The sequence below is a fragment of the Abramis brama genome (genome assembly GCF_963993115.1).
Source record: "Abramis brama genome assembly, chromosome: 11".
NCBI lineage: Eukaryota > Metazoa > Chordata > Actinopteri > Cypriniformes > Leuciscidae > Abramis > Abramis brama.
Window position 1 is genome coordinate 2030206 of NC_139973.1, and position 17295 is coordinate 2047500.

At 36.2% G+C, this 17295-nt stretch overlaps 1 protein-coding gene across 1 annotated transcript in view; it reads right to left on the reverse strand.

The window, feature by feature from the left end:
* Positions 1-9178: 9178 nt before the first annotated feature.
* Positions 9179-17295, reverse strand: part of snta1 (syntrophin, alpha 1) — a 40040-nt gene continuing 31923 nt past the window's right edge. The window contains exons 3-8 of the mRNA XM_084129117.1: positions 16846-17029; positions 15600-15789; positions 15338-15459; positions 14321-14517; positions 12738-12925; positions 9179-11271 (exon numbers count right to left, since the gene is read on the reverse strand). Of these exons, the coding sequence (XP_083985243.1) occupies positions 11179-11271; positions 12738-12925; positions 14321-14517; positions 15338-15459; positions 15600-15789; positions 16846-17029 (974 nt within the window). The 3' untranslated portion in view covers positions 9179-11178. The remainder of the gene's footprint in view (positions 11272-12737; positions 12926-14320; positions 14518-15337; positions 15460-15599; positions 15790-16845; positions 17030-17295) is intronic.

The following is a 17295-nucleotide window of genomic DNA, read 5'->3' on the forward strand; positions in this document are numbered from 1 at the left end:
TTAGGAGCTTTCCATCTTTACTCTCCTCCCTGTTACGTTGCATTCGGAGATCGACTATTTTTGACTGTCAGAATGCCGGCGGACACAGAGGGCCCTATTTTAACGATCTGAAACGCAAGTGTCAAAGCGCAAAGCGCAAGTAACTTTGTGGGCGGGTCTTGGCGCTGTTGCTATTTTCCCAGCGGAATAAATAACTCTTGCGCCAGGCGCAAATCTAAAATGGGTTGGTCTGAAGTAGCTTCATTATTCATAGGTGTGGTTTGGGCGTAACGTGAAATAAACCAATCATAGCGTCATCTCACATTCCCTTTAAGAGCAGGCGCGCTTTGCTCTAAAGCAGATTCCTATTATAACGGCGGATTTGCCAGACGCGCGCCAGGAGCGGTTCACAGCCAAGGAGAACAACGCTCTCGTCAGGGACGTTGGGGATGGAGAAACCCACCCAAATTAACTTCGGTTAAAAAGGTGTATGATAATTTGGGTAAATGTGTAAGCTAGATGTATGCTTTTATAATAAATTGTCTATCTATCTATCTATCTATCTATCTATCTATCTATCTATCATAATAATGTATGATTTGCAAAAATGAAAATGCTGCTTCTGTGTAGATGAGAGAATCAAAGTGCATGCGCGTTGTGCACACGCTACATTGATTATGGCCAAGCATGCGCCCTTAAATTAGCATATGAATAACATGCACAACGCGCCACTGACTTTAAACTATTTTTTCCTGGTTAGTGGCGCAATTGTTTTCTAAACCTGCAAAATAGCATGAAGGAACGTTTGCGCCGGAACACGCCTCCTTTTTTGCGCTGAACCGCCCAGGGAGCGCAAGTTCATTCCCTAGTTTAGCGACGTGCTTCTGTGGAGGGAAAAGCGCGCTTTGCGCGGGTGCAAAATAGTAATGATACATGCGTCAGTGTACAAAGTCAATTGCGCTGGGTGCAAGATAGGGCCCTGAGACAGTGAGTTGTTCAAAATCTTTCTCTTTAGTAAACTCTGTGAACACAAACAATGTTCTCAATGCTGGAGTTCATGTGTAGAGCCCCTGGTGATACTGAGAGCAAAGTTTCATGTTGTGTCGAGCCTTCTTAGTGTTTTAAAAATAGCGATTTTTGATGCTATCATAGTCGTGCCCCATTCACTCCCATTCAAAAGGCAATTTGACCGAAAACGAAAATACGGTCAATCTTAAAAGTGGCGTTTCCATTCTAGTTATGCTTTTAAACGAATGTTCGCCTCGAGTAGATTCACAAAAACACCCTAGGTTGCATTTTGGCGACAGTTACCCTTAAATGATCTAAATATTAAGTTGTGTGTCAAATGATGTAAGCTACTACACTAGTGTGTGTATTTTCAAAACTGTATTCACAAACAAACTCTGTTTTTCAAAGTTGCTGCTGATGAGTGTATAAATGTCTAACAAAATGTAGTGTGTGAAACAGGAAAGCTCTTTGGAGTTTAGCACACACACACACACACACACACACACACACACACATTTCTACAACATAGAACAGAAAGAATGTTTTTCTCGAGCCAACTAACAGGTTTTTGATATCAGTCATTAAAGTGCTTATTGTGTCTGACAAAAATATGTTCTGAGAACATCTCGCTAACGTTATAGTTTAGTGATTAAAACATTATTTCTGAATGTTCAAAATGTCCAGCGTTTTTTTTATTGGTTATGCAAACTTTAAGGGAACGTTCAATCTGATCATTCTTCAAATATTATGAATGTTCTCTGAACTTTGCGCTAATGTTTTGAGAACATTATTAAAGACCGGATTATAACTTTGAATGAATGTTCTATTAACGTTACTGGAGGAACGATTGTTCCTGACTTCGAGAAAACCTTTCCAAAACATTCTGAAAACGTTCCCTGTCAGCTGGATGAACAACACACACACACACACACACACACAAAGAGAGAGAGAGAGAGAGAGAGAGAGAGAGAGAGAAACAGACATGTACAGAGACACACACTCACTCTCTCTCTCTCTCTCTCTCTCACACACACACACACACAGACATGTACAGAGACAGACACACACACACACACTCTCTCTCTCTCTCTCACACACACACACACACACTGACACACACAATCATAGACACACACACTGACACAGACACACTCATCAAGACTCTTGTATAAGCAAATCACATGGTCACACACACACACACACACACACACACACACAGACACATCTCAACAAACATCTCAAGAGTTCAGCTGAGTTTCAAACTCCGTCTCTCCGAGTTTAAAAAGAAAATCTATATATATGAACCTCGTCACATCAAGACGAGAGAGAGAGAGAGGGGGAGAGAGAGAGAGGGGGAGAGAGAGAGAGAGAGAGAATGAGAGAATGAGACGAGAGAAGGTGAAACAGATAGAAGGAGATGAAGAAAGTATTTTTGGAAGCTTGATGTAAACCAGCCGCTCTAATACAACCATCTCTCTCTCTCTCTCTCTCTCTCTCTCTCTCTCTCTCTCTCTCTCTCTTTCTCTCTCCTCGAAAACAAGAAATTCCAATCTTTCTCTTTCTGCATTACTCAGAATTCTGTTCACAGCCTCTCTCTCTCTCCTCCACTTATAACAGCCTACTTTAAAATTCATAACTACATTTGCCCGAATAAAAGCAGCTAAGATGGAATATTTCCAGGAAGCTTACTTGAGCAAAAATACAATTGGCCCTGGCATATTTAATAACCCTAACCTGCCTCTTTAGTACAGAGAGTCATAATAACAATCATAAAAAAGAGAGGAAAAAAAAAAAAGAAAAAAAAAAGAGTCAAACCATGTCTTAGCATGAAATGACTACCCATAATTCCAGCCTGCGGCAAAAGCGAAGGAAGGGGTGGAGGGAAAGAAAGAGAAACAGCTACTGGTAAAACTGTTTGTCGTCTTTTTGCATGAAGAAAGATTGAACTAACACGCTTTCAAGGAATAATTCATCCAAAGATGAATATTCTGTCGTCGTTTATTCATCCTCAAACCGGTTTGACTGTCTTTCTTCTGTGGAAGGAGATGTTTAGCAGAATGTTCAAACTGCTCATCGTCTTAAAATGAAAACATATCATTTAAGTAAGAGTTCAGAAGTCATGTCGTCGTAATAGCTTTGTGTGAAGAACACACACATTTGTTGTTGCAATAGCTCTAAAATCTCTTCTGCATTTCTGCACAAAATGTCTTTAAGCGCCACATTTAAATGGAAACTACATGATTTTCAGTAAATATGCAACACAAATCTAAATATTATGACATATTGCATGAGTTATATGGACCACGTTTATAGTGCTTTTTGTGTATTTAACACTTGATGATCTCTATGTGCTTTTCATGTGTGGAAATTAGCAGTTAAACACACAGAAAGGTGGTTGAGGTTGAGAAAGATGAAATGATGCACACATGCACTCGTCCTCTGATGAAGAGTGGATCTGCTGTTAATCAGAAGTTGTATTTGTAACAGTGGGAAAAAGAAAACCCTCAGCGGATCACAGTAAAGCTCTGGAGAGGGTCGGACAATGACATGGGTTTTCAGCAGTGTGTTAAAGCCTCTCTCGCTCTTTCCTTCCCTTCTCATTCTCATTGTGTGTGTGTGTGTGTGTGTGTGTGTGTGTTTGTACATGAGCGAGCATTGTGGGATGTCCTGAGTTGAATTAGGTCACCTCTTCAATCTGAGCGCTGCTGCACACACACACACACACACACACACACACACACACACACAGACAGAGAGAGAGAGAGAGAGAGACACACACAGAGACGCAGAGAGACACAGCGCCCCCTGCTGACGGAAACAGGGTAAACAGAGAAACGGACTAAATTACAAAGAAAATAATAATAAAAACATGTTACTTAAAAAATACAGTTTATAAAAAAGGTTAAATATTATAATATTTAATCTAATATTTTAGTCTCATGGGGATCTTTATAAAATTTCAAATTGATCATTTGAAAGCAATCCTAATGGGAATGTTCTTACATCGTTCAAGTATCTAGTTTAAAAAAAAAAAAGAATTAAATTATGTAATTTAAAAATATACATCAAATATACTTTTTAAATTAAACATTTTAAATATTATAATATTTAATCTAATATTTTAGACAAAAAAATCTTGCCAATTCATTGTTTATGTAGGCTACTAAATTATGAAAAATAAAAAATAAAAAAAATATGTAACTTAAAATATATAAAATATAGTTTATAAATAAAAAAGGTTAAATAATATAATACTTAATATAGTTTTTTTTATAATATAGCATTACATTATGAAACAAATATATATATATATATACATTACTGATTCAACATCAAGGTTAATGGGTTTATTATGAAACACACACATGTGCACCGTAACGCAATATGAATCACTTTGCATAAAAGCATCAGCAGAATGAATAAATGTATAAATGATAATTAGCCTGAATGCGCCTGAAATGAGCCTAGAATGACTGATAATGAGCTACGGAGAAATTAAACTATAACCCACCTGTTACAGATTTAACAGTACATCTGTTCTGTGATGAGATATAAATATGAAGAATAAAATATGAGCAAGGACAGATCTGTCATCATCTCACGAGGTTTCTTCTGTGAAACACAAATGGAGAAGTTCAGCTGAATGTCCACGACTGAAAGTGATTCACTGCAACAATAAATTAGTCCAATTAGCTAGCCTATATCAATTATGTTAAAAGGGGCTATATGTAGAATTCAGAAAGCATTGTTAAAGTCTTATTTTCTTAGCAAATTTTAAATACATAAATGTAAATTCACCAACAACAAACCAGTTTTTCTTGTTTTTTGGAAAGAATTTAAAATGTACCTTAACGCTATTTCATCCTCAGTAGATAAGAAAGCAAGTAAAATAACCTCAGTTTGTAATGTCTTTAATGTTGTATATTCCTCTAACTGATGTATAAAATAATATCTTACCCTCATGGTCTTTTTTCTATCTTCTCATATTTTTCCTTTGTTATTGTTTTTTTATAGCAAATCATATTTTTTTTTAACATATTGTTGATATATTTTGTGTATTGTATACAAAGTTGTACATCATTAATGTTATCTCTGTACGGTTTGCAAGCATAATCATAAATAAATAAAAAAAAAAAAAAAAAAAAAAAGTCACATTAATGAAATCAAAATTTACCCCATTTACTTTGTTAGCGCACATTATGTGATTCAAGGCCGAAATCCTTTTTTGTTCTTCAGTTAGAGGTCAAAAGTTTACAAAATACCTTTGCAGCGTCCACGCTAATGAGAGCTATACGGGTAGATGAATATGTAATACGCTTTCCTCTCAATAACAAAATAAACACACAACAAAAATGTCAGCAGTGAGATGTGTATGTTTGACCCAGCTGTGAATCTCCAGCATCATCATGTTGACAAAATGAGGAAATGAACTCTTCCGGCTTTCCGAGTTTTCACTGTTATACGGTAGGGGGCGCTATTACACATCTTCTGAAAGAGTTCTGAATCTCCTGATTAAAGGTCCCGTATTATTTATGCCCCTTTTCACAAGATGTAAAATAAGTCTCTGATGTCCCCAGAGTGTGTATGTGAAGTTTCAGCTCAAAATACCCAACAGATCATTTTTTTACAGCATGTTTAAATTGTCATTTTTTGGGGCACAGAAAAATGCGCTGTTTTAGTGTGTGCTCTTTAAATGCAAATAAGCTGCTGCTGGACGACCCAGGGGGCGGAGCTTCATGAGCTCGCGCTCAGTCTGTCAGGACAATTTCATCTCACGGAATGATGATAATATCAGAAACTCTCAGTAACGGTGTTCATTTCGAGTCGGACAATAATGCCTACAGAGTCAGAGTGCTGTATAGAGATGAAACAGGTATAGTTTAGTAGTTTAATTACGGTTATTATAACGTATTTGTCATCTGCTTGTATGTATCCATTATTTATTAATAGCCTACAAGTCTGCTGTCTGAATGACGATCAAACATATACTGATCAGTTTAAATAAAGTTTATTGTACATCACACAAAAGATGAAGCGTCAGTTTTACTTCAGAAAATCACCGTAAGAGCTGAGTAAACACAGTAAGTTATAAGAAGTGCGCAAGTACATAAACGAATTTCTGTAGAGTTGAGGGAGCATTCCTGTGGGCGGAGTCAAAAAACGGTTCTAGTGACGTCATTAAAGAAGGAAGTAGAGGGATGTAGTCCAAACGGGCCGTTCGCTGTAGGCGACTTCTGTTAAATAAAATATCTCGCTTGGCATTGAACTTTGAGCTTTATAATTTTACAGATATTATTTATACTCTAACAGCAACATTACACACTAACTAAAGTTTGAAACATGGGATCACGAAGAACGGGACCTTTAAAACACAGGTGAAGAAGAAGCAGAAACAAACGATATCATTATGTAAGCAGATGCAAATGTAAAATAACGTGTCAATAACAGTAAGTAAACAGCATATATTACAGATGGAAATGTCGACCCATTGTTCATCGTTCTGAATCCTATCTGCATGTTTGACAAAAACGCTTTTTCTCAAAATCATTCTTTTTTAATGAAACTTATAAATCCACATTCAAGTGTTAAAAGAATGAATGCATGAAGCTAGAATAAAACGTTATTATTATTATTATTATTATTATTTCTCTGTTCTTTCTTTTGATATATTGGGAAAGAGTTAAAATTAGCCTACACTGTTATGCTAGTTTGATTATAACGTATATTTTAGACTCTGGTTTGAATCCCTTTTCTTTGCATGACATTGACATTACTGTACAGAACGGCTCTTTTGTCTATTTTATCCTGAATATTGAGTTCATTTAATGTTCTGTCATTGAACAGAAGAGAGGCTCTCGGGAGCGTGCGTAACCGTCACATCCTTTTGATTTTCCCGGCAAAAACGTCCCGAGGAAATTCTTACACACAGCCCCTTTAATAACATAATTTAATTTCAATTCAGCATTTCAAACTTAACTTGAAACGTGTGCTTACTGTCTGTCTTTAAAAGTAAATGACACTGATATGTATTTATATACATTTATAAATTTGTCTCAAACAGAACAATCTGTTCTTATAGTATATATCTTATAGTATATCTTATAGTTAAAATCTGTTCTTAATTGATTTTGCCTCAAAATATTGACAAACATTATAAGCAGGCCTTTAGGGGAAAAGATAAATTATGAAAAATGTATAACTGAAGTTCACTTTTATAAACCATGAAAATAATTCTGCGATAATAATAAAAAATCACTAAGCTTGAAACATCCCATAAACAAATCTAAACAGAGCTCTGTTTACAATTCATCTGTCTGTCATTACAAATCAATTCACGTGAACCTTGAATTCAGCGATTTTAAAACTTCACACACGAACAGAACAGAAGCATCGTTCAGAATGAATCAGTGATTCATTTGATTCATCCCTATGAAGCTCACAGACACGTGGCTTCTGGCATGTTCTTAATGCACCCATTTTCTCTCTTCTCTTCCTCCTGAGTGCTTTCCATTTTTCTATCTAATCATCTCTCTCTCTCATCTCAATTTTTCCAGCTAACTGATAGAAACACAGCGGCCTGCTGCCAATCTCTGTTGCCATGCCGACGGTTGCCGGGTAAAGGTGTGTTATGTTTGTTGGTTTTGAGTGAACCTTGATTAATTGCTCTGATAACACAGTGTTATTATTATCCATCAATATTGTCCCGAATATAGCCTACGTGCACTCTTCATTTCACTCACTGAATTGTTCTGCGATATAATTCTTTTCTGTAGAAAATGTTTATTCTCTGGGAAAAAAAGGTCATTTTTAAAAAGGTATCAATTTGCATGGAGTCAGATTTGACTCAATATGAAAAATAAATAAATGTCCTTAAACGTGTCATTGAACATTGAACAGAAGTGAATGACTCAAATCATGATAGATGGGACTCTCTTGTGTTTTACATTTTTTACATTTATTAGCCCATATTTTGATAAAAAAATTTTTTTGAAAATCTAATTTTATTCTATTTAATTTTATTATTAAAATAATAATAACAGTTGTATTATTTTATTGAAAATAAAATAGCATTCTTTCATTTCCAAATGTAATTTTTTTCTAAAATGCAAAAAAATTATATATACATTTTTTCATTATTATTTTTGGATGATTTATTTTCCTTTGAATTTTCTATTTAAAATAATAATAATTTTATTGAAATTAATACCAATCTTATATTGGCACATGTAGTTTTTCTAATATGCTAAAAACAAAATATTTAAAATATTTTTTTATTTTTTCATTTTTATTTATTTACTATTTAATCTTTATTTTTAAAATAATAATAACAACAATCATTTCATTATTTTATTGTAATTAAAATATCTTTCATTGTCATATGTAGTTTTTCTCTAAAATACAAAAAACAAATCATAATTTTTGGGGTTATTTATATATTTTCTATTTAATTTTATTATTAAAATAATAATAATAATACAATTTATATTATTTTATTGAATTTTAAATATTCTTTCATTGTCATATAGTTTTTTATACTATATATTATATATACTATATATTATATTATATATACATATATAATATTTTTTCTATTATTAAAATAACAACAATTTTATTGAAATTAAAATATTCTTTTCACTTGTTATACAATGTTAAGGAAACATTCCATTCTATCATTCTTCAAACATTATGGGAATGTTACTTGAAACGTTCCATGAACGATACATAAATGTTTTTGTGCTAATGTTTTGAGGATGTCATTAAAGACCAGATAACTTTGAACAAATTCTATAAATGTTACTGTAAGAACGTTTGTTCATAACCTTCAGAGAAGGTTCCCTGTCAGACCTCAGTAATCTCTCTAGAGTCTCAACAATATTTCTATTTATATCTCAATATGATGAATTCACATTCATTTTATACTCTTGCTAAATGACATCTAGTGACTCGCTTGTGTCTAGCATTATTTTTCCTAAGAAATTTTAGAAGAAACATCTCAAAAACAGCTGTTACCCAGTGTGCCGATGCATTGAATATGTTCCCTCAGAAGCTGGTTGGTGGATTGTGTTTGGTGTGTGTGTGTGTGTATGTGTTTTATTGGGCTTCTCGTCCGTGTTTTTGACCATATATGAGAGCAAGCGTTCCCTGGCCTCTCTTGAAATGATCCACAACCCAAGAAAACTCCAGCGGATGAAGTCAACAGTTATATTTATTGCAATTTTATATACAAACAACCCTTAAAGGCACTGTTTAAATAAGGATATAATGATTTTCCTTTTGATAGCTAACATAGGTTGAATATAGTTTAGTTTGAATTATATATTACAATTTAGTAGAGTGTAAAAAAAGGCCACATGAAGGATATTCTCCACCTCAGCAAGCTGGGACAGTCTGGCTGTAAAAGTACCGTCACAATGTAACGAGACAAAAACATGAGAAAACAGGGAGACATCCTTGAGGAATACGCCATTATTCACACAAATCAGTTGAAAAGAAAGAAAACCCATACTGCATGTGTTCAGAATATACTGCATACTGCCTGTACTGTGAACAATGATGAGCGTCTGCTCATCCCAGAAGAATCCGAGGCTCTCGGAACGTTCTGCCTAGAAGTAACGTCAATATAATGTTAATTTAAAGTTATCTGGTCTTTAATAATGTTATCAAAACATTAGAACAAAAATGTCATTCATGCATCATTTATGGATCTATTTCTTTTTCTTTAGATGGCTCAAAACATTCAAAAGAAACGTTCCCACAACACTTGCAAAATGAGAAATAGAGAAAACATTAACCAAAGTCTGTTTTGAACATTAATGCAAAAAAATGCCAGTTTTGGGTGTCGGATCAAATGATGATTCAAAGAAAATTCGAAATCCACTGCATTTATCACAATGGAAATGGAAGGTCGAGTGCAGTGCATTGTGGTATAGAGTTTTCTGTGCTCATTTGGGCAATTGTTGCATGTTGTAGTGCATACAGTGACATGTACATGTAGTATGCATGACATATTGTGCACAGTATATACAGTATGCTATTCTGAACACATCTCAGAGCATGTGGACTGGACTGCTAGTAATGCTCATTATGCTCACTAGAGGTCAGTATAACTTAGTTATTTAACATGAACACAAACTGGATTACAAGCGTTTCTCAGATCTAATGAAGGTTTGTCCAATTTTAAATCTGAATTATAATTCTCCGTTGAGAGTTTTATTTGTAGTTTTGACATGTAAAATAAACAAAAGAGTGAGGCATAACCATATTTCCCTTACAAAATCAACATACCATATGAATACTATGGTATATGAATATGATAATCATCAAGTACCACAGTATCACCATCTGAATCAATCACCGTACCATGGTACTACCACGGTAGCTTTAGTAAGGGTTTGGCAGGTTGACTCTCTCTCTTCACAGATGCATAGATTCATAGTAGATATTCTGGAAGACGACGTATCTTAAAAAGGTTATGTTCAAAATCAGAAGCAAGTCAAATTAGTCATTTCTCACAGATTTGAGATTTTATTTCTCAAACCGCTCTCAGCTGCCAAACGTTAAAGCCCTTTCCATGATCAGAGCGGCTCGCACAAACCGTGAAACACTAGTTCTGTTCAAAACCTAGTGAGCGCCCTACTTAGACAGCATCTCAAGGCATCATGGGAAGGCTAGCAGCAAATCTGAGTGCAGAATCACTTATAAAATCAATATAAGATAAGAGAAATTGTAATAAATAATTAAACACTGAAAAGTATTAAGCTTATTGATATAATTATAATCATTCAATTTATTTATTTGATTTGCAATGGACTATTTTATGTTTATTTGCATGCTTATTGCATCATTTTTAATCTTAGCAACATGTCAATGTCAAATCATAATGTTGACGTGGAGAACACTATCTGTGTAGCATGCCGAGGTGCAGACTGGATGCTGCCTATGTAGACTCACTAGGTTCTAGAACACAGTTTAATATCTTGTCTTGTTTCTGTCGCCGCTCTGAAAACATACGATTAACGTGATTATGTTTTTAAACATTCACAAAGTTTAGCCGAGATACAAACCAATAGAATGAGAAAGAATAAAAAGGACAGAGCTATGAGGAAGTCATCACTGCTTGGCTTTCGGTCTTGGCCGTCTGTGACAGTCTGTGATGGGAGATTTGGTTTGATGTCCAGTGGTCCACCGTTACGCCAACAGCCCGAGGCGCTTGACCTTGGCTGACAGGAAAGAGTGAATGATGAAGACGATGGTTTTAGGGCACGAGTGAAGGTCCAGTTGCTGACAAAAACAGGAGAAAGAGAAGAATGCCATTCAATTACACAGAAAGGAGAAATCGACTCTTTGCTGAAGAGATTCTCAGATGTTTCTCCTGAGAAAAAGACCCTAATAATCTCGCATTTCAGAAGAGATCTCAATATGAACTCATCAAACTCTTCCAGAAAGCTGAGCAACAACATTTCCGGTAACACTTTATTTTACAGTGTCCTTGTTACATGTGTTACATGCACTTACCATAGTAATAACAGTAAATTATGCATAATTACATGCAACTAACCCTGAACCAAACCCTAATCCTATAGTAAGTACATGTAGTTAGTTAATATTACTCAGTACTTAAATATATAATTACACTGTAACAATGACACCTTAAAATAAAGTGTAACCACATTTCCTTATAGGAAGTGGTAGAGCTGCATAATTAATCGTTAAAAGATTGCAATCTCGATTTAAACATGATCTCATTCCTAAATGACAGTGATTCGGCTCAGTCTATTAAATAGAGATTTGTTTGTAGTTCAGATATAAACACTAATGTCTACGGAAGACATCAAAATAGAGTAAAAGTAACGTTGCTTCAAATAACGTTTGTATCGATTATATCGTTACGCCAGTAGGTGGCGACAAGTGACTGTTAAAATGTATTTGTCATTGAATCATTCATTCAAGAGAATCATTCAAAACAACTGATTCATCCAGTAATGAAACAAGTGAAGTATTTATGAGCGAGTCATTGAATCATTCATTCAAGATATTTTGTCATTGAATCATTCAAGATATTTGTTCAAAAACACTGATTCACCCAGTAATGAAACGAGTGAAGTATTTATGAGCGAGTCATTGAATCATTCATTCAAGATATTTTGTCATTGAATCATTCAAGATATTTGTTCAAAAACACTGATTCATCCAGTAATGAAACGAGTGAAGTATTTATGAGCGAGTCATTGAATCATTCATTCAAGATATTTGTTCAAAAACACTTGATTCATCCAGTAATGAAACGAGTGAAGTATTTCTGAGCGAGTCATTGAATCATTCATTCAAGATATTTGTTCAAAAACACTTGATTCATCCAGTAATGAAACGAGTGAAGTATTTTTGAGCGAGTCATTGAATCATTCATTCAAGAGAATCATTCAAACAACTGATTCATCCATTAATTGAATCAAGTGAAGTGAGACATTGAATCATTCACTCAATCCTCAAATATATCTATTTTTTAAGTGCTTAATTCAGAGTAATTAAACATTTTAAATAGACTGCAGCAATTAACATTTTGTCAGAACCTCTAGTAAAAATGACATGTTATTTTGTTTAGTTGTCTGTTCAGAATCATGGGAGAATCGTGATCTCTGTTCGAAACTAGAAAATGGTGATTCTGGATTTATCCAGACTCGTGCAGCTCTAGGAAGGAGTAATGCTTCATAAACAATCAGGGTGAAAAGTGCAAAAGCGTGTCTCACGATCTCGGCTTCTGGGCCTCCGAAGTCGAGGAACATCATGCGTACGCCGTCGTCTGAGGACATGCGCAGACGCTCGAACGGCTGCTGGAGGAGAACGTTCTTCCTGACGCCGGCCTCCTCCGTGAACAACGAGAAGCCTTTGTCTATGTGAACGCTCAACAAACACGGCTTCCCGTTCCAGCTGCACGCTGCAGGAAACACACAGGATCACGGGCTTCAATCACAAGGAAAAACTAGGAAAAATGTTTAAATAAAGCTGGAATAAAAAATAGAAATATTAGTTTAGAAAAACTTCAGCTAAACTGATATTTGAGATTTTGCCTTGGCAATTTACTGAAATAAGTTTAAGCACCAAAAATTACGAAATGGAAATAAATGCAAAATTTAAATAAAAATAAATTAAACCTAAATAGTAATTTGTTTAAAATAATAAAGCTGACAGACACACATAACAAAAATGAATGAAAATTAAATATGAATTAAAATGAAATAGGCAAAAAACACTGTAATAGTGTATATAAATATACAAACTTATGGCATGAGGAGGGATAAACACAGAGTAGTGCAGGTTAAAATCTCATGCTTTAATAGTATTTATAGCACCTAACTTAATAAAACAGGTTGTGTGACTATGAGGAGCGATTACTTCAAAAGAAAAGTCCCTATGCAAGTTTGAGGGACTCTTAATTAAATACACACACACATCTCTCTGGCTGTGATTATTCCTCCACAGGTTGTCTGGTGTAAACACACTGGAGTGCAGCACTGAACCAGCAGAGGGCGATATGAACACACACACACACACACACACACACACACACACACACACACACACACACACGCACATCAGACCAGTAGTGGGAAGTTCGGATCATTTTACTGACTCGGATCTTTGAATCTCGTTCAGCAAAATGAACGAATCTTTTTGCGAGTCATTTCGTTCATTTCAGCAGACTATAATTAAAATGTCATGTTAAATAGCCCAACGCATCTAGTACTTACGAAAATGTTGATTACATTTGAAAAAATAAAATTAAACTTGCAGCCAAAGCCAAATTATAAGAAACCGAAATGTTGAATTAATTGATTAGTTGGGTCTTAAGTTCAGGCTATTGCAGTCTGTTAGTTCACCTCTCCTCCTGATCCAAGACTATAGTTCCCCGCTATAGTGTCTGTCTTCGGGTTCGAACTTCGAGACGTTACATTAGTTCAGTCGACTCGTCAGTGTCTGATCTTGAAGAACGAACGACTTGAACCCGAACCAGAAGAGTGAGAAGACTCAAGAGATGAACTAATCATTTGTCTTTCTGGTACTGACAGCATAGCCTCTATGGGACTGACAGGAAGAACGAAAGACTCGGACCTGAACCTGAAGACTCGGAGATGAACTAATCATTTCTGCTTCATGAACAGAATCTATGGGATGTTGTGCGCATGCGTGGTCAACACAAAATGAACGAATCACTCTCTGAGACAACTCTGTAGTCATGAGTCATATTAAAGATTCGTTGAAAATGAACGAATCGTTCATGAACTACATCACTAGATCACACCTGTTCGTCCACTGTCTGTGTGAGTGTTACCTGTGGTGACCTCCTGCACGAGCTCGGCGGCCCCGTGGGAGCCCTCCACCAGCAGGTGTGTCCAGGTGGACAGGTCTTTGGCGGTGTCCACTCTGAACAGGTGCGTCTCCACCCCCTGCTTCGTGCCCAAACGCAGACCGAACGTCAGCTCAGAGTCGTGGACTGAGGAACTCTTCCCCGGCCCAGAGTGAACCAGCCTGACACACACACACACACACCACACACAACACACACACACACACACACACACACACACACACACACACACACACACACAACACACACAGAGCACATATTAGTACACGTACAACTCAACTCATTACTCATCTACTTGATAAACTGAACAGATGAGGCTCTAAAAATATGATTAGATGAGACATGTATATATATATATATTTTGTTTTTGGAAGAAAAAAATGTATGCTAAATAGTCTAAGAATGTGTGTATATGAATGAATTAAAGAAAGAAAGAATAAAAGATATTAGTAAGTGTGTGTGAGTGTGCATGCGTGTGTGAGTGAGTGTGCTTGTGCGTGTGAGTGTGTGAGTGTGCTTGCTTGTGTATGTGTGTGCGTGCTTGCGTGTGCATGTGTGTGTGTGAGTGTATGCCTGAGTGTGTGCGTGTGCATGTGAGTGAGTGCATGCATGTGTGTGGGTGTGCATGTGTGTGTGTGAATGCATATGAGTGTGTGCATTTAAGAGTGTGTGTGTGAGTGTGTATGTGCATGTGAGTGTGTTTGCGTGTGAGTGCATGTGTGTGTGTGTGAATGCATATGAGTGTGTGCATTTAAGAGTGTGAGTGTGTATGTGCATGTGAGTGTGTGTTTGCGTGTGAGTGCATGTGTGTGTGTGAATGCATATGAGTGTGTGCATTTAAGAGTGTGTGTGTGAGTGTGTATGTGCATGTGAGTGTGTGTTTGCATGTGCATGTGCGTGTGTGTGTGTGTGTGTGTGTGAGTGTGCATGTGAGTGTATGTGTGTATGTGAGTGTATGTGTGTGTGTGTGTGTGTGTGTACCTGGTGGTAATTAACGGATAGCTCTTGTCGGGGCTGCTGAGAGTCTCTTTGCTGTCAGGTAGAGATGTGTACAACAGTAGATCTCTGTCCGTCAACACCGCCAGTATCGGCCTCTCTGAACCCTGACAACACACACGCGCACACACGCACACACACACACACACACACACACACACACACACACACACATCAGGTTCTGCTGCATGATTTCTCTCTCTCATATCTCATCATGTGTGTGTGTGTGTGTGTGTGTGTTTCTCACCTGCTCGATGATCCAGCCGATGTGCCTGATGTCGAGGCTGGACTGCAGGGTCTTCAGCTCTTCTTTGGCTCTGCTCAGTAAAGCTGCGCTGCCGGTCTGGATGGCGTTATACCAGGCCTGAGCCATCGCCTGATCCTTCGCCCGCAGAAACACCGACTGCTTTCTGTCCGACGACACCACCTCGAAATACCTACCGAGAGGAGGACCGAAGAGGAGACTTCACACCACAAGTCTCAGGATGACCTCTCGCCGCATATTGCTTTTAAATAATAGGCATAATGCCATACTAATCATTATAAACCATTCTTTTGCCAACTAATATATTTAATTAGTGAAATTGTCGGCTGATTTTTGGGTGCATTACTGTAGAATTTGATGACAGGAGGTTCATTCAATCACAGTCAAATCCATGCAATATAAAATAAAATAAGTTTGTTATGGCTTAATTTAAACAATGGCCAATATTACAAATCTATTAAATACTTTTTGACATTTTATATTATATTATATTATATTATATTATATTATATTATATTATTCAAAAGTTTTTTTTAAAGAAATTCATACTTTTATTCATCAAGGACATTAAATTGATCAAAAGTGACAATAAAGACATGTATAATGTTACAAAAGATTCTATTTTAAATAAATGCTGTTCTTTTGAACTTTCTATTCATCAAGAAATCCTGAAGAATAAAATGTATCACGGTGTCCATAAAATTATGAACTGTTTTTCAACATTGATAATAATCATAAATGTTTGTTGAGCATCAAATCCTCATATTAGAGTGATTTCTGAAGGATCATGTGACACTGAAGGCTGGAGTAATGATGCTGAAAATTCAGCTTTGATCACAGGAATAAATTACACTTTACTATATATATTCACATAGAAAACAACAAATTTAAACTGTAATAAAATGTCAACATTTTTACTGTGTTTTTGATTTTTTATTAAAGAATCATACTGACCCCAAACTTTTGAACAGAAGTGTATATTATCTATTTTTATTATTATAAATCGATATATAACTGTGTCTGGGTTTATTAGAGGAAAAAAAACAATGCCTGCTAAAGCTCCTTCCTTCATGTAAAAACAAAACAAAACATTTTAATGCCCGAATACAATGGATAACTGTTTAGTAGTTTAGCAATCTGGCATAGAAAGTGTTTAATGCTTGAAATGGAGTAAGTCCTGATGTTATGATAATGAGACTGAATATATAAGCTGTGTGTGTGTCTGTACCGGTCCTCTGTGTCAGGCGGACACTGTTTGCGGGTCACATGGCACATTCGGAGCGGGAGGCTCCGGGTCTCTTTAAGCGCGGGGTCCGACTGCTTCTGTGGGGTGGATGGAGGAGAGTCCAGCACTGGGGGTCCCGACGTCGAGCCACCCTTAAAAAACGCTGACATCTCCTTAATGTACTTCACTACAGAGAGAGAGAGAGAGAGAGAGAGAGAGAGAGAGAGAGAGAGAGAGAGAGTCGTTATTCCTTCTGCTCACTGTAACGGATTTTTGTCATTTTAACTGTATTTTACTGTAATATGTACAGTATAATACTGTTAAATAAGCCAACAGTGTAATACTGTAAATAGCAAAGGATTATGGGAAAATATATGCTCACTACTGTAATTCTTCTCTACTGTAATTCGATTTACAGTAGTGACAATGCCCACGAAAAACTGGCAATGGCAA